Source organism: Lissotriton helveticus, chromosome 12 (assembly GCF_964261635.1).
Source record: "Lissotriton helveticus chromosome 12, aLisHel1.1, whole genome shotgun sequence".
NCBI lineage: Eukaryota > Metazoa > Chordata > Amphibia > Caudata > Salamandridae > Lissotriton > Lissotriton helveticus.
Genome location: NC_136073.1, coordinates 635,590,965 through 635,612,518, shown reverse-complemented (window position 1 = coordinate 635,612,518; position 21,554 = coordinate 635,590,965). Strand labels below are relative to the sequence as shown.

Here is a 21,554-nt window from a genome sequence, read left to right as displayed (position 1 = left end):
TCTCCGTTAAGAATAATACATCCCAGGATGTGGAGGATAGTAGAAGCCATATGTCATTGGCGTGGCATGGTAGGGAGCGGCAGTTCACTAAGCCCATGCTGTATGTTTTGGTCGAAGGGGAATTATAAGGTGCAGGTTTACGGGGGTGAGACCAATCGGGGCGAAGGGAGTAAGGGCAGTTTAAGCATTTGTGTAGGAATGGAATGGGTAGGGGGAGGTTACATGCGGTGGGGGATGGGCAGGATGTCTTACCTATGTATAGGAGCTGTGATCTAGTCCAGGTCAGTCTTTGAGCGGGTGGCATACTGACATTATGGCTGGCCCTAGGCCCGGAACTGGCGCGGACGCGCAGACGGCGCTCCCGCTGCGCTTCCGACAAATACACATGTTTTATAGTAGTGAGGAGGGCGCTAGGGGGGGCGTGGCCTCGAAGGGGCATGGCCAGGGTGCACGCCGGAGATGGCGGCAGCAATGTTTGTTGAGCCCAAAGTCCGCAACAGCGTTCAGAATCGGCTGTGCGGGATGACAGGGTGTGGGCTTCTGCCCTAAGAGTAAGCTGCAAGCAGGTGAGAAATAAAATACAATGTTTAGGCAAGTGACTCTCAAATTTTAAAAAAGCACACCTAGCGCTCCCGGCTTTCCGCCTCAGGAGTAAGGTATACAGTGGACGCTCGTATTCCGCGCCTTTTAAGCAGGGCGGGGGGTGCGTGGCCTCGAAGGGGCGTGGCCAGGGTGCACGCCGGAGATGGCGGCAGCAATGTTTGTTGAGCCCAAAGTCCGCGACAGCGTTCAGAATTGGCTGTGCGGGATGACAGGGTGTGGGCTTCTGCCCTAAGAGTAAGCTGCAAGCAGGTGAGAAATAAAATACAATGTTTAGGCAAGTGACTCTCAAATTTTAAAAAAGCACACCTAGCGCTCCCGGCTTTCCGCTTCAGGAGTAAGGTATACAGTGGACGCTCGTATTCCGCGCCTTTTAAGCAGGGCGGGGGGGGCGTGGCCTCGAAGGGGCGTGGCCAGGGTGCACGCCGGAGATGGCGGCAGCAATGTTTGTTGAGCCCAAAGTCCGCGACAGCGTTCAGAATCGGTTGTGCGGGATGACAGGGTGTGGGCTTCTGCCCTAAGAGTAAGCTGCAAGCAGGTGAGAAATAAAATACAATGTTTAGGCAAGTGACTCTCAAATTTTAGCGCGCAGTGTGCTATATTTAGCGCGCACTCCCGAGCGGCGCGAAAAACTGCCATTTCCTAATTGCGTTAGGCGACGACTCTTAGAGTGCACAGCTGCGGAGTTTGATTTGATATTCGTGTTCAATACTGCGCACACCAGCAACTGTGCACTATTAGAAGAGTAATGAAAAGCGTTACGTTCAAGGCAAACAGTAGCTGCATTAATGCAACACTGTCCAGTCTCTCCGCATTCAGAAGGGATCATAACATCTCTTCCTCGTAATTAGCGAAAGAACGCTTTAGAGACTCATTTCTTCAGTTTCAAAGAACGGAAATGATATCTGATTCCATAGTCGAACAGACGATTGCAGCTCACACGGACTAGAAAAGTAAAAACCTTTCTAACATACAGTAAGAAAAGGTTTGTCATCATCAATTCCAACAAAAATATATGGCTGTATAACACCACAAAATGACAATCTAAAGATGCACAGGCTGACGCATTCTTCGCAATAAAGCATTCTCAGTAGATCCTGGGTGACTCACTGCTTTAAAAATCTGCATAGTCGAAGCCTGCAACTAATCACATTCAGCCTGCCTTTTCCTGACACACACGGATTCCCTGCTCTCTGCTCTCGAAACAGACAGAGGACTACACTGTGAAAGTTCAAGTTCAAACAGGTAAACAGTGCGTAGCCATAGTTTTGTTTCGTGCTTTGACTCACAGCAACAAACACAATTTTACTTATTGAAAAATTAGAAGACAGGGGGCGTGGCCAAGGAGGAGACCAAGATGGCCGCCTCTTGTTGAAGCTCCGCCGGTCCGGGGAGTTAGCGCTCGCAATATGCGGTAACCCCAGATCCTACAGTGCACCCACACCCTCGATCCTGCGCTACATCCTCTACAGCACGACGGGTGCAACTTCCAGATCGGTGGCGGCAGCGGATCCGGAGATACGGTGACCCGACCTGCGGCCGGGCGGAGCGCGAGGAGAGGCGGCGGCTCAGTGCGGAGGTAGGGCGAGCAGCGCGGGGGGCGCCTGGGTGGCCTGCAGGGACCGGCCGCTGCGATTTCTGTGCTCCGAGGGCTGGGGGCTCGGCTCCGCGGCGGGCCCGCTGCTGCCCGGCTACCGTAGGGCGGCGCTGCGCGCCGGATCCGCTCTCGGGCCTTTGCGGCCTTGGGGGCGGGCTAAAGCCGGGTGCTCCATTGGGCCTGTGGCGGAGACGTAGGCCCGGCGCGGGGGCGGATTGCTTGGCGGTTGGCCTGTGGGGCCGCTCTGGGTGCCGCTGGCGCCAGCATTGCCCGTCCTCGCGTCTGCGGCGCGGCTTGCCCCCTCTACCCCCCCCCGGTACGTTAGGGAGGGGACTACAAGGACTCACAGCCTGTCCTACCGGACCACGAGGGCGCCTGGAGGAATTGCTCCGTGGTCGCCTGACCCACACCTCACAGGACGCCATCCACTGCTGCGGGTGACCCGAACCAGACAGAGCCCTACTCAGCCACTACAGAGGGTACAAGACCCATTGCCCGGCACGGCCACATAGCCATTTCTGACAGCGCCGGTGCGAGGGGACGAGAAGACACACGAAGACCTGGGCCGGGTGGCCCTGCAGCGCGACCACAATGGGAAAGCGCGACCTCAATCAGCGCAAACTGAACTTTGCTGGGGCCTCCCTACCCGTCACCGACCCCCCACTGGAGCCCCGAATGGAGGCGACTGGGGGTGAGGACCGGGAAGATACCACCTCCCTCATGACAGCCATGATGACAGAGATGAGAGCAGGTTTCAAGGCGCTGGACGGGCGCTTTGACAGTCTGGAGCGCCGCATGGACGACATGGGCTCCAAACTCCAGGCACACGACCGACGGCTGGACCTAGCAGAATCCAGGATTTCCGATGTAGAAGATGGCGCAGCGAAATCCCTGAAGAGGCTGGAGAGAGTGGAGAGGATCCTCAAGGAGGTGGCCATCAAAAATGAGGATCTTGAAGCCCGGGGACGAAGAAACAACGTGCGCATTACTGGCCTGGCGGAGACGACGCAAACTGGCCGGATGGACACGTTTGTTGAACAGTTGCTCATTGATCTCTTTGGCCGAGAATCCTTCACTCAGGGCTTTGTGGTGGAACGTGCCCACAGATCGCTGGGGCCCTGGCCCAAAACAGGTCTCCCACCACGCCCCATCGTAGCCCGCCTCATGAACTTCAGAGACCGCGACACAGTCCTCCGGGCGGCAAGGGACCGTGGTGAGGTGACATGGCAGGGCAACACGCTTTCCTTCTTTCCTGATTTCACCTTCACAGTCCAGGAAGCGCGAAAAAAGTTCAACGGGGTTAAGGCCACACTTCGGAATCTTGGTCTGCGCTACGGAATGCTCTACCCAGCTAGACTCAAAGTGGACATTGATGGCAGGCCCCGCATCTTTGAAACACCCACGGAGGCCCAGGAATTTGGCCACCATTACAAGCGACGTGACGAGGGCCCCTCTCGGTCTGGGTCCCACCCGCCTGCTTCCCCGCTCGGACATGCCTCCCAAACCAGCGTTGATTTATTTGCTGAGACGGGCAATGGCTGAACATTTTATCTAGACATTTTGGGCTGAAAATTTTTTTTTGCTCTTGTTACCTGGCGCACGAACTGGTTTGGTCGCTCGTGCGCAGATCATCCGATATCGTTTACTCCCCAACCGGCGTGGCGTTGCCACTCCCCATGGCGGATGCCACTGTTGTCTCACTACTCTTTTTCTTAATGCAGCTGAGCTATACTCTTTCATTGTATTTTGCAATTCTGTGTTTTGTTTGGCTCGCTGCTTGGTTCATAGGGATATGCCTCCCTGGGTTGTTTGGAGGCTGGGTGGGGGGAGGGGGGAGGGTAAGTTTGTTAGTTAGTTTGAAAGCATTCTGCGCACAGATGGCAGACACACACCACATTCCATCGCACGTCTCAGTAGCCCCTGGCTCACCCTGGATTGCACATATAGACACGATCTCTTATGACCAGACAGCCTAGGCGGGATGACTTATCCCGGATTACCCTGATGTCCTGGAATGTCAGGGGCCTAAACGACACAAGGAAGTGCAGGCAGGTCTTCAACTACCTCGGCAGACATACAATCGATATTGCGTTTCTTCAGGAGACGCACCTGAGTCCTACGGGGTCCCGGCTGCTGGCGAGGAGCTGGGGATCACACCGCTTTTTCTCTGACTTTAGCAGATACTCCAGGGGGGTGGCTATCTTGGTGCATAAGCGAATACCCTTCATGCTCCACTCCACGGTGGAAGACCCGGAGGGCAGATACTTGTTGGTGACAGGCTCACTGTTTCATCAGACGGTTACCCTGGTAAACGTGTATGGCCCCAATGTTGACACCCCTGCCTTCTTTCACAACTTACAGACGAAACTGACCACGACAGCCACTGGCCACTTACTTGTCGGGGGGGACTTTAATTTACTCCTTAACCCCACACGGGACGGGACTTCCACCGCTGCAGACACTAAGAAACACTCCAGACCGGTCATGGTTGAAATATGTGAGGACTACTCCCTCGTAGACATCGAAGCTAGACTACACGGGAATTCCACGGAGTATACACACCATTCCAGCTTCCATAACACTTGGACTAGACTAGATTACTGGCTGCTCTCCCCCGGGGTGGCTGAATGGGTGACATCACACACCACACTGCCACGTACACTTTCGGACCACTCCCCAGTGGCGTTACAGCTAGATATACCACGACCTGGCGGCTTTGAACGGCACTGGCGGTTCCCTGGTAAGGCCCTTGCTGACACGGTGTTCACCGAAACACTCCGAACTGCTATCATGGACTATTTTGAGCTGAACACGGGGTCAGTGGACACACACCCTACCTTGTGGGAGGGGTTTAAGGCCACTATAAGGGGGGTATGCATTGCCACTCATGTGGGAGTTCTGCGCTCTATTAGAACCACGCTTACACGCCTGGAGAAAGACATCAGACAAGTGGAGGAGGACCAGCTCCGAGCCCCTTCTGAGACACTTGAAACGCGCCGCCTTTCCCTGCTGCTGGAGTTTCGGGAAACGGCCGATAGAGAGCTACATTTTCTGACCACGCAGCACTCGGCACGGCAGTATGGGGAGGGAGACAGACCCGGGAGGCTGCTAGCACACCTACTACGCCCGCCACGACAGGCGCAATACATCACGGAAATAACGGCCCCGGATGGTACGCGGCGGCATACCACCCCCGAAATATCCCACACCTTCTTCTCCTACTACACTACCCTCTACTCCTCATCCATTGCCAACGACCTGCGCGCTCAAGGCTCCTACCTTGACGAAATTGCATTGGTCTTTCTGGAAAGACACATGCAAGAGTTCCTTGCACACCCGATAACATCCGACTCGGTAGTGGAAGCCATAGACGCTTTACGAGGCTCGGCGGCTCCAGGTCTCGATGGCTTCTCGGCAGATTTTTACAAGGCCTACAAGGAGGAACTGGTGCCGGAGTTATTAGAGGTCTATGCTGAGGCTCTGGAGACGGGTGTCTTGCCCCCCACGTTTAGGGAGGCAGTTATCATCTTGCTCCCGAAACCCGGAAAGGACCCTGCCCTCTGTGGCTCCTATAGGCCCCTTTCGCTATTGAATACTGACTATAAAATCTTGGCAAAAGTAGTGGCCACGCGGCTGGCCCTTTTAATGGAATTCATCATATCCCCAGCTCAATCGGGGTTCGTGCCGCATCGATCCACCTCGCTGAATCTGCGCACCTTATTCGCAGTGCTTCACCTGGTAGACCCCGACACTCCGGCAGCCGCAGTGCTTTTAGACGCTGAGAAGGCGTTTGACTCCCTGGAGTGGCCCTTTTTCCTCTCCATTATGAGACGGATGGGCATGCCGGAGGTTTTTGTCTCCACAGTGGCGTTGCTGTATACTAAGCCAACGGCTCGTATACGCCTAAATGGCACCCTTACAGAGGCGTTCTCCCTGTCCAGAGGCACGAGGCAAGGGTGCCCCCTGTCCCCCTTGTTGTTCATTTTAGCGATGGACCCCTTGGTCCGTCAATTCCAGGACAACCACAGCTTCCGGGGCCTACAGTTTCGCACGGGTCCTCTGCTCGCCTCATTGTATGCGGACGATCTAATACTCTATGTCCGGGCTCCGGCCGAAAACTTGGCACCATTATTAGCGGAAATCACGCGGTTTGGCACATACTCCGGCCTGCGCATTAATTGGCGCAAATCCCTCATTTTTCCACTGACCGCCGCCACTACGCCCTGGGAATGCGAGTACCCCTTGGAGTGGTGCGACGAATCGGTGAAATACTTGGGTATACACGTCCATCTTAACACGGTGGACATTATCCGGCTCAACTATGGCAGAGCGCTGGATTTTTTGGAGGACAACATTACCAAGTGGCTCAGGCTGCCGCTCTCAATGGTGGGACGCATTGCCATAGTGAAAATGGTGGTGCTACCTCGGTTTTTGTACTTATTTAATAACATCCCAATACCTCTGACAAAAAATGTTTTCACGCAGCTGCGAACATTGCTGCTGCGGTTGATATGGGGCAACAAAACCCCTCGAGTTGCGTGGCACGTTTTGACCCTGCCCTACGAAAGAGGTGGCCTGGGAGTGCCCGATTTTTATCGATATTTTTTGGCAGCACAGGGTTCCTTCGCATACCCTTGGTTCCACCCAGATGCGCGCATACTGTTCTTGAAGCCGGAAACAGACCTGGTGTTGCCTCACTCCTTGGCTACACTGCTCCCGAGAGGGTTCCCCCGCGACCCCCAGGATATCCAAACGGTATCGTCCACATGCTGGGCCTGGGAGAAAATCCGGAGGTTACTTAAACTTGATATACTATACTCCCCACTCCTCCCCCTCCCTAATGCACACTGGCTTCCGATCACTGGTGAGGCGGTGGTGCGTACTACACTCTCTAAGTTCGGCCTACACACGGTGGGGGACCTATTCCCAGACGGAAAAGCCTTTAGTTTGACGGAGGACCCCCGGTTCCAGGACCGTACTTTTATGGACTCCTTTGTACTGTCCCGACTGCGTTCCTTACTGCGAGCCACATTTCCCGCCTTCCCACTGGCTCCAGAGGAGGCGCAACCCCTGACCGCAGTTATTCAACATCCATCGGGGACACACATGGTTACTAAGATATACAGACTTAGCTTAGCGGCTGCTCCTGCAGCAGACGAGAAGGTCCGCCTGGCTTGGGAAAGAGATTTGGGGAAACAGATCACGGATGAGGAATGGGCTCGGTGCTGTGCTGTAACAAAAACAGTATCGTTGAACACCCGGCACAAGCTCATTCATTTCAAATTCCTGAGGCGCATGTACCACACCCCTGCTCTGGCCCACAGAATAGACCCCTCCCGATCCCCTATGTGCCCGAAATGTAAAACTACAGAGGCTGATTTTGCTCACCTATCATGGACCTGCCCCCGACTGCAAGACTACTGGCTACAGGTACACAGCACATTTGGTAAAATACTAGGCGTCCCCCTAACTCCGACCCCTGAAATTGCTTTGTTAGGCTTTGTGACGAACTTCCCACCAGCGGTTCGCAGGCTTGCGACGCTGGGCTTCTTGCTAGCTAAGCGCGAGGTGGCCTTACTTTGGTGCTCCGCAAGAAGCCCGACGGTGAAATATTGGTTGAAGAGCTTGGCCTCCTGCAATGTCAACTGCGTAGAGTACTCCTCCACCATCCCTACATCGTCTAGACCCTTAGACATATGGGGGCCGTACCGCGCATACATTGCTAAACTCGCAGCTGACCACCAGGCGCAGCTAGACAACCAACTGTACCCGGAGGGAGTGGGTTAGCCTGTGCTGTTGGTACAACTTATGCGCTGCTGCTGAACACTATCTGTGGGGGCCGGTTGGGCTTGTTATTGCATCCGGGGCTATTTACTGGCTGTGATAAACTGTTGTGGATATCCCCAATCCCTTTGGACTTTGCACTTGTTCCTACGCCGAAAGCTGTCATTCAGGGTGTTTTTGTACTGCAAGATGGGGTGTATTGTTTCCATTGCTAATGGTTTGTGTATGATGCTTCTGAAAATGACACATAAAGTTTAAAAAAAAAAAAAAAAAAAAAAATTAGAAGACAGAGCAGCCCTTGGCTGGGCCTACAGATTTACTGTGATTACATCGATCTGGAGATAAACCAGGCTCATTCAGAACGATGATGAGACAGAGCAGCCCAGCCTGCAGATTTTAAACTAAATTGATTGTGTGTGACTAAAATAATGTATCAGAGATAAGACTGTGCGTACCCCTCCGTGGCGCCGCCGACACAAGCACTAATTATTAAACTGTACATAGCCGCCAAGGTTTCAGATTGCTATGTGACATTTTCATAATTTCAGTGTAATTATGAGTGAGATACAGTGACTATGAGTGACACTTTCCTGTGTGCAAAATCAAGCAATGAAGATGAGGAAAACATAAATATCAGAAATTACACCAATTTGAGCAACAAAACACTCTAAGGAAATCTTAAAACTTTTGCACAGCACCAGAAATGGAAGGGCACCAACTTCACACGAGGGCCTGTAGTGATAAATGAATGCAAAATTGCTATTGAACTAAAAACGCTTGTGACAAGTGTACTACAGCAGCAGGGATGGCCTTGCACCTGAGCGGTGATTCACACAGTAAAGCTCTCGGCTCCTCTGGCCAGCTCTGCTCCCTGAAACTGTTGCAGGGCTGCTTGATAGTGCCGGCGCTGTCATCTGACAGACAGCCTTTCTGTTGTAGTATCTCTCTTCCACGGGTCTCGTTAGGGATGAAATAAAAGCCTGTCCTCCAAACTGTGACAAACGCACATGACTGGAGGGCTTCACTGGTAAGTGTGAAGTTCAGATCCTTCTGGCCTGCCAATTATGTCCAGATGGGTTGGGGGAGGCTGCAGTTAGAGAAAACATCCTGCACCGATACCAAAAACTCAACATCACAGTACAGCACAGACCAGCGCAAGTGTTGTGCACAAAACCAACTGGGCTGGTGACAAGGGAAAAAAAAAATGAAAAGTAAGATGTTTTTATGTAAATGCACCCACTGGTGAAAAGTGACAACATGCCAGCTGCATTACTAGTGATTTCATAGGCCTAGTAATGCAAGTCGTTTTTAAATCATCACACAGCTAAAGTTTACCCACAGTCACCAGTCAATGCTACAAATGTCCCAAAAATGCATTGTTTACTGACACAATCAAAAACTTCGCAAAAGAAATAATAAATTATAAAGCAGGCATATTTATGGCTTACCAAAATGGAAAGCGGAGTTCAAACAGCTAATAACACTGTATGTGTGCTGTCGGCACTTGGTTTTGGCCAGTGTAACGTAACTGGCAGCCAGCCCCTCGCTAACAAACCCACTGCCCTGTTCTCTCGGTCTCTCCTCGGGATCAGACTGTGTTAATTGGAGTGCGGCCGGGCGGTGCAAATAGGAACGGAAACTTTCAGTGTTTGTTTCCGTCTTCCAGCCCTTCCTCAAATGAAGAAAGGAGCATTCATTTATAGCAGTTAGCTGTTCCACAAATGCGACTCTGTCCGTTCCCTTCCTGTTCATATCAGGAATTTTCTGCAACAACTTTGTGACACCTATAAACACTATTTCCAACTTCTTCTTTCATTACATATCAAGACGAAACTTTTTATAAAGCTATGCCAATCTGTCCCAATGCACAGGAGGACATCACAGCAGCATTCTTACCGCCACCTGGCTAAGTTCACAGCAGATAAGATGTAGTCTTTAAACCTGCCGCTATAGTCTAAGCCGCTAACTAAAGCCTTGCTTTGCCATGCTAGGTTTAATTTGAAGGCAAGAGCAAAAATTAAGGAAGGGGACCAGAAACGTTTCACATGGCCTCTTGCGGCAGGCTAGAAGGCTACCACAATTTAGGGTCACTTTCTTTTGGGTTTTTTAATATTGCGATCCATGGCTGGGAAAGATGTCGGGCTATGCCCAACCTTTACAAAGGCAGGATGTGGTGAAGATTCGAGGCACTCCCCCGGCCTGCCGTCAGACCGCCAACTTCACCAATTCATGTTCTACCGCCAACCCAGCCATGCAATGGAAGAAAGTACCCTCCTCCGTTTTGGATAGTGGAAACAATCTGTCAATGAGGAAACCATCCAAATGACCTATGGGGCAATGATAGATGGTCAGATTTTTTAAGACATCGCACTCCTTTCAAAGCTTGATTTGAATAGTTTGCGGCTTATTCAGACTCAGTTTCATGACATGTAAACAGACAGCGGAGTAATACAGTAAGCTAGAAAAAATACGGTATACATTTATAAGAGTAAATGAGATGTCCTCACCGTGGAGACTACTTTTGAAAAAGGGTGGAGATATTCTTGTCAATTAACAAGGATGCATCACCTAAAACTTCCAGCGGTTTAAGTGTTTGAGAAGGCGGAGGTGTATCATTGAATTCAACTGGACCACATTCACACTGCTTTGCTTCATGACTGAAAATAAGGTTTAGGTCTTACTGATATTAAGACAGATGGTTCATGGTTATGCAATACCTACTTTCTGTGTATCAGGGCATTACTGCAGACGTATAAAGTTACTTGACCTATTAAGAGCTATGGACTGTGACAGGGTGCAAGAGGAACCCTATAAACATTGAATAGTATGGGGAAGAGATCAGAGCATAGGATCCAAATAGTAAAAAGACTTTAATCAAATGGGTAATATCTTCAGGCAGTATTCTTCTTGATCAGTCCTACAAGGAAGACATGCACGTGAAACCTGATGGGTTCAGAATTGGTATAATATGTTCAGCATCCATTGGTTGAGTCACACCCCCCTAGGCATTCAAAATGGCATAGCCTCATTCCATATCCATGGGTACCTTCACTCAGCAGATTTAAACAAACATAAGTATTTAAAATGCCAACCACCCACCTGTAAAGAGTATATCTATCTTAAATACTCCCCTACGTAAGCAGGTAGGATAGCTCTCCTTCCAGACCTTCTAAGAGACAACTCTGGGGCACCAGAGTCCACTGAACCTTTGCGGATTCCATCATTACTGCACCCTGAGGACGATTATATATTTTTCCTTGAAAAAATTTCATCCAGGGCCACAGACAGAAAACAATGCACATCTACTGAGCTAAGCTTTGATCCCTGACACTTATTGTTTTACAAATTAAGTACTTTATCCCACAGTTATTGGCAATAGTTGAAATTGCCAAATGAAGATGAACGCTTTAGGCAACAGCAAAAATATTCCATTCCACAACGTATTGTGTATATGTAATCTTGTGTAGGCTCTCAACATTTACCCACCCAATGAATAGTGCTCCAGTTAAGAATCGTTAGTAAAATCTTATGATGACACCACCGTTGGAATCTTGTGCTTTTGTAAACCTGAAGTGTACTTGCCTGTGTAACCAATTCATGTCATGGCAGGTATATCCAAATTGCAAATCTGCCTTAAGACCCTTAACGTGGCACTGTATGTGTGGAAATGTACCATCTTTTAAGATTTTTAGGCAAAAGTTTGGAGTGATATTTGGCGCTGCACACACGCACGGTCTGGTTCCTGGCGCACATAGCCATGGCTGCAGTGCACAGAGACCCTACATTGACGCACACAGAGGAAAAAAATTAGAGGGAACATTGCCCAGAAGTCCGGTTCGTGTTTGATAAGATCAATAGAAAGCACATCCTGCCCTGGGGCTTTGTTGCCTACGCTTTGGTGTATGGCATCCTCAACTTCTGACACCAATATAAAGACCCTAGTGACAGAAGGACTAATTGACGTGTTCATAGTCTCGGGTGGGGCTGTGTAAAAGGTGTTTGTTAACTTGGTCTTGTTTTATTAATGAAAGCCTTATATTTCTAACTTGGTATATGATCCTTTTTGTGTGGTGGTTTCACTTCATTACTGTTTGAAGTGTTGTACAAATACTTTCCACATTGCCTCTAAGTTAAGCCTGATGCTCTGAGGGGGTTAGTGGCAGGTTAATTTGGGGTTGGTTTGTGCCTCACCCTAACAGGGATTGTGTCTTAGCACATAAAAAGACTTATGTTTTTATGTGCAGAAACTCTGCACTCATAAAGATACTACTCGTAAATAAATCCCTTGTTAATCGCAAACAATCGTAAACTTATAGGGAAGAGTAAGTTTAACTTTGTGAACCATGTCCTGAGACCCTTATGGAATACATAAGCTCTCTAAAGCCACTTAACCTTAATGGATACATTACTGGAATATCACTTTTTAATGCATGCTAGATCAAAATAGGTGTATTGATATAACTTGAACATTGAGTCCCTCTCCTCTTGAATTTAACCATTACCTGCAGAAAAGCAATCTATTGAAAAATTATTATTTCTTTATGTTGTGTCGTAATGAACTTTCTTTTTTTTTATAAATGAGGACATGAAATTATTTCAGCCCGTATAAAAGAAGAGGAAGAGACCTTTTGCATCGACTCGAAGAACAATAGGAGAGTTGACCGTATCTGCGGCCCCAAAGGTGAGTACTTAGCATTTATTTTATTTTTCGCAACCACACAGTGATCAACCACAAGTACCTTAGGTAGCTTGTGAACTGAAAAGTAATACGCTCATAAGGTTTCACTGCCAAAAACATGATGCAGCAGTTTTGATGTGCTTTATGTCATATAAACACATTCCAATCCAACCTGAGCTGCTGTTCGCATTATCATGTATTTTATAATAATCCATTTCTATTGTAGGTGCTCATTTCTGGAGGATTCAAACCGGTCCTGGAGGGCCAGATCCATGACAGATTTTTAAAATAAATACATGTATCTAAATGGGGATATGCACAAAATCTGGCAGGGATCCGGCCCTCCAGGACCGGTATGGAGACCCCTTAGGTGAAGGACCTTTCAACAAACCAAAAACAAAATATCTAGAAATGCAATGTTGGCCTTAGCCCTAAGGTTGTACGTCTTTGCGCAGGACTATATGCTTGGCTACTTATTATTCGTAATGCATATATAATACCAGACGTCTTGCTTCAAGAGGTAGCAAACAAGAAGACTTGCAGATGAACTAACGAAGCCAGATCTGAGGGGATACTCGAAAGGAATAGCATGTCGCAATCAACAGAGGGATGATTAAAGGAATCAGGCCTAATTTTAACCTTCTGCGACCTATGCACAGCACCAAGTATTGCATGCAACATGAACACTTGTCATTGTTGTCTTTATTGGTTCATTACCACAATGGTGTTTTTCTAGTGTTTGTACTTTAATTTTTATTGGTTGACTGTCACATGTTAGATTCTGCTGGAACAGAACGTGGATAGCTCAATGATGCTGTGTTTCAAAGGGGCACGTACAGCCAAGTGTAGAAATAATATAAATTGCCCACTGTGGTGTTGTACAAGAATTATCAGCCTGATTTATCATTGCAAATAGCGCTCGCAAAGGGCCAGATTCTGAGAATCTCGTCCTTTGCAAGCGCAATTTTTGCATTTGGGATTCAATCAATCAATCAATCAATCAGAGCATTTGTATAGCGCGCTACTCACCCGGAGGGTCTCAAGGCGCTGGGGGGGGGGGTCCGCTACTGCTCGAACAGCCAGGTCTTGAGCTGCTTCCTGAAGGCAAGGTGGTCCTGGGTCAGGCGGAGGTGGGTCGGAAGGGAGTTCCAAGTCTTGGCAGCCAGGTAGGAGAAGGACCTTCCTCCTGTGGTGGCTTTTCGGATGCGGGGGACGGCGGCAAGGGCGTGGCTGGTCGATCGGAGCTGGCGTTTGGGAACGTAGAAGTTGAGGCGGCTGTTGAGGTATCCTGGTCCTTGGTTGTGTAGGGCTTTGTGTGCGTGGGTGAGGAGCCGGAAGGTGATTCTCTTGTTGACCGGGAGCCAGTGCAGGTCTCTCAGGTGTCCGGAGATGTGGCTGCGGCGGGGGATGTCCAGGATGAGTCGCGCTGAGGTGTTCTGGATCCGCTGGAGTCTCTTCTGGAGTTTGGCGGTGGTTCCGGCGTAGAGGGAGTTGCCGTAGTCCAGACGGCTGGTGACGAGGGCCTGGGTGACCGTCTTCCTGGTCTCAGTGGGGATCCATCTGAAGGATCTTACGTAGCATGCGCAGGATGTTGAAGCACAACGAGGAGACGGCATTGACTTGTCTGGTCATGGAGAGGGAGGAGTCCAGGATGAAGCCCAGGTTGCGTGCGTGGTCTGTTGGTTTGGGTGCGCTGCCCAGGGCGGGGGGCCACCAGGAGTCGTCCCAGGCGGAGGGTGAGGATCCCAGGATGAGGACTTCCGTCTTGTCCGAGTTCAGTTTCAGGCGGCTGTTCGACATCCATTTGGCTACGTCTGTCATCCCTTCGTGCAGGTTGGCTCTGGCGGTGGCGGGGTCGTTAGTGAGGGAGAGGATCAGCTGGGTGTCGTCGGCGTAGGAGATGATGTTCAGGTTGTGCTGGCGTGCGATGGCTGCGAGGGGGCTCATGTAGACGTTGAAGAGTGTTGGGCTGAGCGAGGAGCCTTGAGGAACGCCGCAGATGACTTCGGTGGCTTCCGATCTGAACGGGGGAAGGCGGACTCTCTGTGTCCTTCCGGCGAGGAAGGAGGTGATCCACTCCAGTGCCTTCTCCTGGATTCCGACGTTGCTGAGGTGCTGTACTAGGGTACGGTGGCAGACAGTGTCGAAGGCCGCGGAGAGGTCCAGGAGGATGAGGGCCGCTGTTTCTCCGTTGTCGAGCAGGGCTCGAATGTCATCGGTGGCTGCGATCAGGGCGGTCTCGGTGCTGTGGTTGGCTCGGAAGCCAGACTGCGAGAGGTCGAGGGAACCGTTCGTCTCGAGGAAGGCGGCCAGTTGCTTGTTGACTGTCTTCTCGATGACTTTGGCCAGAAACGGGAGCAGCGAGATGGGGCGGTAGTTCTTGAGGTCGGTTGGGTCTGCTGATGGTTTCTTTAGTAGAGCGCTGAGTTCGGCGTGCTTCCAGCTCTCCGGGAAGGTGGCGATGTCGAAGGAGGTGTTGATGATGTCCCGCAGGTGGGGTGCGATGACAGCGTCGGCCTTGTTGAAGACGTGGTGAGGGCAGGGGTCTGTCGGAGATCCGGAGTGGATGGAGTTCATCGTGCGGATGGTGTCTTCGGTGCTGATCGGGGTCCAGGCGCGGAGGGTGGTGGTGGGGGGCGGTGGTTCGGTCGTGGCGTGCGTCGGTTGAGTGATGAAGCTGTTGTGTATGTCCGCGATCTTGTTGTGGAAGTAGGAGGCGAGGGAGTTGCAGAGGTCTTGCGAAGGGGTGATGTCGTTGTTTCCGGCGTTGGGGTTGGAGAGCTCTTTCACGATGTTGAAGAGTTCCTTGCTGTTGTGTGCGTTGTTGTCCAGTCGTTCCTTGAATGTGTTTTTCTTGGTGGCGTGGATCAGCTGGTGGTGTTTTCGGGTGGCGAGCTTGAGGGCAGTCATGTTGTCCGGTGTTGGGTCTCTGCGCCAGGTTTTCTCGAGTGCTCTGCAGTTCTTCTTGGAGCTCTTGAGTTCGTCGTTAAACCATGGGGCTTTCTTGCTGCCGGGTCAGCTCGGCGGGGTCTTCAGCGGGGCGAGGTCGTCTGCGCAGTCGCTGATCCATTTCGTGAGGTTGGTGGCTGCTTGGCTGGGGTTTGTTGTGCTGGTGGGAGGGTTCTTGTTCAGGGAAGTGGCGAGCTGGTCTGCAGTGATCTTGATCCAGCTTCTGCAGGGGAGCCTGTTGCTGGTGATGGTGGAGCGTGGTCCTTCTGAAGCTGAAGTGGACGCAGCTGTGGTCCGTCCAGTGGAGTCCCGTGGCGTGGCTGAAGGCGATGTCCTTGCTGGAAGAGAAGATCGGGTCTAGTGTGTGTCCGGCGTAGTGGGTGGGGGTGGTCACCAGTTGCTTGAGTCCGAGGTTGGCGAGGTTGTCCAGCAGGGTGGTGGTGTTGCGGTCGTTGTTGTTCTCCAGATGGAAGTTGAGGTCCCCGAGGAGGATGTAGTCGGCGGAGGGGAGGGCGTGCAGGCTGATGAAGTCGGCGATGTCTTAGCTGAATTGTGTGCGTGGTCCCGGGGGTCTGTAGATGAGGGTGCCTCTGAGGGTGGTCTTGGGGTTGACGTGGATCTGGAAGTGCAGGTGTTCGGCGGGTGCGAGAGTGTCGTCGGTGTTGGTCGTGATGCGGATGGTGTTCCTGTGGATGATGGCGATGCCTCCTCCGGTCTGGTTGGCGCAGTGTCTCCGGGAGATCTTGTAACCCTCTGGGATGGCGATGGCGATGTCGGGCGCTGAGGAGGCGTTCATCCAGGTTTCCGTGAGGAAGGCGACGTCTGGGTCTGTGGTGTCGAGCAGGTTCCAGAGCTCGACGGCGTGTCTGTGGATGGAGCGGGTGTTGAGCAGGATGCACTTCAGGTGGGTGCTGCTGGAGGTCGGCTTGGTGGGTGCTGGTTTGGCGTGGGTCCGGTTGCAGGTGAACTTGCAGGAGTGGCAGCTGAAGGGTCCGTGGGTGCGTCTCGGTGTGGCTCGGTAGCAACCCGGGGTTCGGCCGGTGTTGAGTGCGTTGAGTTCGGTGGCGTCGTAGGTCCGTCGGGTCGGCTTCCGTCGGTGGGGGCCAGGGGTCCTGGCACTGGGCGCGGTCCAGGCGCGGACGGGCGCAGACGGGCTTACCTTTGGCGCACCTTCGGCGCTCATTCGGTGCTCCCGCTGCGCGCGTCCGCTGCGCGGTCGCTCAGGGGGCGTCATAAGTGAGGAGCCGGGAGGGCGGGTCAGCTGGGTGGCGGGAGCGGGGCGGCCAATGGGCAGGAGGGGGGTGGAGACACCGGGGGGCAGTGGCGGGAAGGAGGGCGGCTCGAGGGAGCGAACGGGAGGGGGAGGGCAGCACAGGGGTACAGAAGGCAAAAGGGGGAGGCAAGTGAGGGAAGGCGAGGGGGGACAGGTAGAAACCGGGGGGAGACAGAAAAACAAGTGGAGGCAAGTTACACAACGGGGGGAAGGAGAAGATGCGAGTGGAGGCAAACAGGAGAATTTACCAGGGGGGCTAGTGGATAGTACAAGCAGCAGGCGCACAGAAGACACAGGGGGGGAGCAGGCACGCCGCAGCAGACAGACAGCGGCGAAACGAGGGTGTGCAAGGCAGTGCGCGGCACTCAGCAGGGCAGGGTCCTGGCCACGGCGGGCAGGAGCAGCGGAGGTGGGGCAACCTCACCTGGAACAGGTTCGAGCGCATCCCAAATGCAAAAATCGGTAACAGCAAAATTGCGAGGAATTGCATTTAAGGAATCTCTATTTGAGAATCCTTAAATGCAATTCATTAACGATTTTTAAATTGCGAATTCGCAATTTTTGGCCGCTATTTACCGCGAAGTCTGACTTCGTGGTAAATAGCGAAAAATTAGAAAAATGCGCTTTAGTGCATTTTTCTAATTTGTATGTTACACACACACATGTCCTTTGGACATGTGTGTGCGCAACACCTGTGTACATTTGCTTTTCAGGGGTGCTACTCGGTGTCCTTTGGACACCCCTGGCACCCTTGAAATCGCATCCTTATTTGCGATTAGCAATTTGCTAATCGCAAATAAGGAAGATGTAGGAATCGCAATTTTTTTTGCTATTCCTACATGAATCCCGTTTTGCAAGTCCTTAATCGCGACTCCTTAATAATCGCTAATAAGGACCCGCAAAACGGGACAATGATGAATCTGGCTGATTGACACAAGTACAGTGGGCTAGTACGAAGTCCTGTTTTTTTCTTTTGTGTGTGAAATTCCACGATCAATGATGCGAACTGCAATTCCAGGAACTGATACTCAATCTGGCAGCTCACAGCACATCATTTACCATGGTCTAGTCCTCCTCATGCTCTGTTGTAGAATGGTCTCCGCTGGCTTTCTAGCCCCCCTCTCGTACATCCTGCCGTGAGTGGGAGGGTGATAGGTGTCTCGAGAAGAACAGTGTGTGTAGGGGCCCAGAGACTCATCATGTATTCTCCGCTCTGTTTAGAACCCTTGCCTGCTCTCTCATATTTCTGCTATCCTGATTGTGCCTCTTGACTCTCGCTCCACAGCGCGGGGATACGCCGGGATGGCGTCACCAGGCGCTTTATAAACCCCTTTATTATTATTATTATTATTATTACTTGGAGTTGCCTTTTAAAAACGAAATACGCCTACACACCACTTCTCGAAGCATTCTGCTGTTAAAGCAGTCTTATGAGAGGCTGTGACTACAGGTCCCTACAGGCCTTTCGTGTAGTCTGACCTCGTTTGCCTGAACACTTTCTCCACATACCTTGTCATTTTTAAACAGATTAAGGTCCATTGAGGCGCATGTCGACTCTGCAAAAGCCTGGGAGAAGAGTCTTAGACTGTCTGTGATTGTCTATGAAATCTGCACGAGTACAAAACCAACTCCTTGCAGCTCCTGTCTAGTTTTCCACTTTGGAAAAAAAATACTTTCCTCTGGATCCCCACCAGCACGAATGTTATCTTTCAAAGGGACCATTTAATTTTTTTTAAACCTATTCCTTTAGGCCTACTGGCGGGCAACTTCTGTAGTTGGCATATTCAGTTTAAATTAGCCTCAACACAGTGAGCCTTGTTTCCATAATGCTGGATCTGGAGTGGCAGCGCTTTAGTGAAGAGAAAAGCACCAAAAGTCTGCAAGAAAATGTGGCTCAAACTCCCTCCCCCATAATTTAAAGGCTACCTTCCATGTTCAGGTCTAGTCATTAAGGGTGGTATTTGTTGTCCATATGTAAAGCAATTAGTATGGAGACAAGTCTTGAGTATCGAGTGTATACACAATGACATTGTAAATAGTCGAAATTGGTTGTCCAAATATCCAATTACTGGCTACTTTGGAATGTTTTGATAGAAGATTTAAGGTGTATAATATTTATAAAAACCAGTGAACCAACAAATTATAATGGAGATAAATACACCTATTCATTTTTCTTACAGTGAACATGATTTCTTTTAACTCCCTGCAGGGCGGTGAATGGGGGTCTTGCCTGGAAGCTATTTTTAGATTCAGTAAAAAGCTAGGCTCACATCCTGTAAATGCAATAATAGAGATTTATAAAGCTCACACATGCGCTGCCGCTTTATATGGCGCAGGAGTCTGGGGCTCCTGTAAGACTTTAGTTCTTCAGCGAGTTGAAAACTCGTTTTTGAAATGCCTACTGACCCTTTCACGGAGCACCCCTGCTACCATGTGCCATAGCGAACTTGGTGTGATCCCCTGTCCTTTCGAATGCAACTAGCACCGCTCTTATTGTGTCACAATATCTGGGCAAAAGAAGAAACAGTCCTGAATCGTGCCATCATTGTAGATTGTTTAAAACTAGAGTGGGTATGCAAAATCCCTTGGCTCTACTATGTCAAAGCCCAACTGAGGAACCTGGGTTTGTCAGATTGTTTCGACAACCCAGCAAGTACTGCTAAAATTCCAAGGGCCAAGCTAAAGAAAGAATACATGGAGTATCTGTACTTGGAAAAAGATATGCAGGAGATGGGTAAAAGAAGGGATCTGAAAGAAACAGGTTAGTGTTAGATTCCTTACCTTAGAATATCCCCATGCGTTAGGCTGGATCCGGCAAGTTTTCGCCAGCAGTAACCTTGCGCGTCGGTCGGCGTCGTCTGCGGCTCCGCGTCTGTTGTCGGCGTCGTGTTCGTCGGGATGGCGTCATCGGAGTACTTAGACGCCACCCTCGCGCGCTGACGTCAGTTCTTCTTTTTTCCGCACCAGCAAGCACAGATCCGGGAAGAACGTACCCTCGTCAATTTTTGACTACTTTTTTAGCCTATTTTGGCTATTCTTTTTGAGTCGATATCGACTCCTGGTGCCGGTAGGAATGCCTGGATTCAAGCTGTGCGATGCCCACAGCCGGTGTCTCTACTGCCTCGGGGCCGACCACGACGACAAGTCGTGCCTCGACTGCTGGGCCTTAACGTCAAAGGCTAGGCGGGAGCAGTCCCGCAAGCTCCTCGAGATCCGCCAGTCGGCTCCGCACCGCTCAAGGTCCCGGTCGAGGAGGAAGTCGAGGGGCCGGTCGCGGAGCCGGAGCCCACACCGTTCCTCGGGCTCCAAGTCCTCGCATTCAGGTAGGTCGAGGCACTTTAAAAAGAAGTCGAAGAAGCGACCAGAGCAGCAGGCATTGCATCCGGTCACATACCCTCCGGTCCCTGGACGGCGTGAGACGCTGGAGGAGATTTGTGATTTTCCTAATTGCCATGAGGGCTCACTTCCCTCCGTTGAGGCCTGCCGGCGTGCCTTCGGGCTCCGCAGACCCGACTGGGGGTCCTAGTGAGTCCTAGTGAGCCGGCAGCTTCGGCCCCGGCACCGTCGTCGACTTCGGTCCCGACGCCACAGGACCCTGTGGGATCCAGGCCTGGATCCCGGTCGACGCCAGTTGACCACACGACTCCTCCGCTGGCGCCGACCCCTCTGGTGTCGCTCCTGGTGCTGTCTTCGGACGACGTCGTTCCCGGTTTCAGCCCCAGTCTGGGTCCGGCGTCGGAGCGGCACTGCTCGGCGCCGTCTCCGGCGTCGGTGGGTGAGCAATTCACCTATGACCCGGCTCTGTCATTTCTGCCTGTTTATCACGACACGGATGAAGGGGAGGACTGGGAAGGGTCTGATGACCCTCTGGCATGACAGTGACAGTTATCTCAGGACTGGGCAGATGAGCTGGGGGGGGCCAGTGGTCTTGACACATCGCCTGACATTAGCTTCATCTCTCCTCCTTCCGTGGCTATGGAGGAGGGTTCTACTTATGGTGTGGTGTTGCGCAGGGCAGCCAAGGCCTTGGCTGTTGAGCTCCCTGCTGCGGCCGTGAGGACTAATCTCCTCACCGAGGTGCTTCAGCCGCCTTCGGAGCCTCTGCTGCCGTTTAATGAGGCCCTCACGGACGTTCTGATGGGCACTTGGTCCAAGCCCTCCACAGTGCCCCCTGTGGATCGGAACGTCGCCCGACATCCGGGCAACCCCAGCTTTCTGTCCGTACACCCCACCCCAAGAGTCTGGTCATTCAGGCCTCTACTTCCCAGACCGCATTCCGGACTGCTCCTCCAGATCAGGAATCCAAAAGGTTTGACCAGTTTGGGAAGAAAGTGTTCTCTTCACTTAGTCTGGGGTTGCGTCTATCAACACCGCTTGCCTTTTTGGCAGTTACACCCACTCCCTGTGGGATACGGTTGCGGACGTGCTGCCCCAGTGTCCGAAGGAGGCCCAGGCACGGCTCGCCCAAGCTCTTGCTGAGGGGCGGGATGCAGCATGTTATTCCATCCGATGTGGACTTAATACCACGGACTCGCTGGGCAGAGCGATTTCCACGACGGTGGCGATCCGTCCCCATGCCTGACTGAGGTCCACCAATTTTTTGGGGGATGTCCAGTCCACGCTCATGGACATGCCCTTCGATGGCCGTCACCTTTTTGGCGACAAAGCAGACA

General features: G+C 51.6%; 1 protein-coding gene across 1 annotated transcript in view; it reads left to right on the top strand.

Moving 5' to 3' along the window:
* LOC144797574 (uncharacterized) overlaps positions 1-21,554 on the top strand; it is a 510,336-nt gene that overhangs the window by 361,122 nt on the left and 127,660 nt on the right. Inside the window, exon 6 of the mRNA XM_078668235.1 lies at positions 12,564-12,662. Coding sequence (XP_078524361.1) covers positions 12,564-12,662 — 99 coding nt within the window. The remainder of the gene's footprint in view (positions 1-12,563; positions 12,663-21,554) is intronic.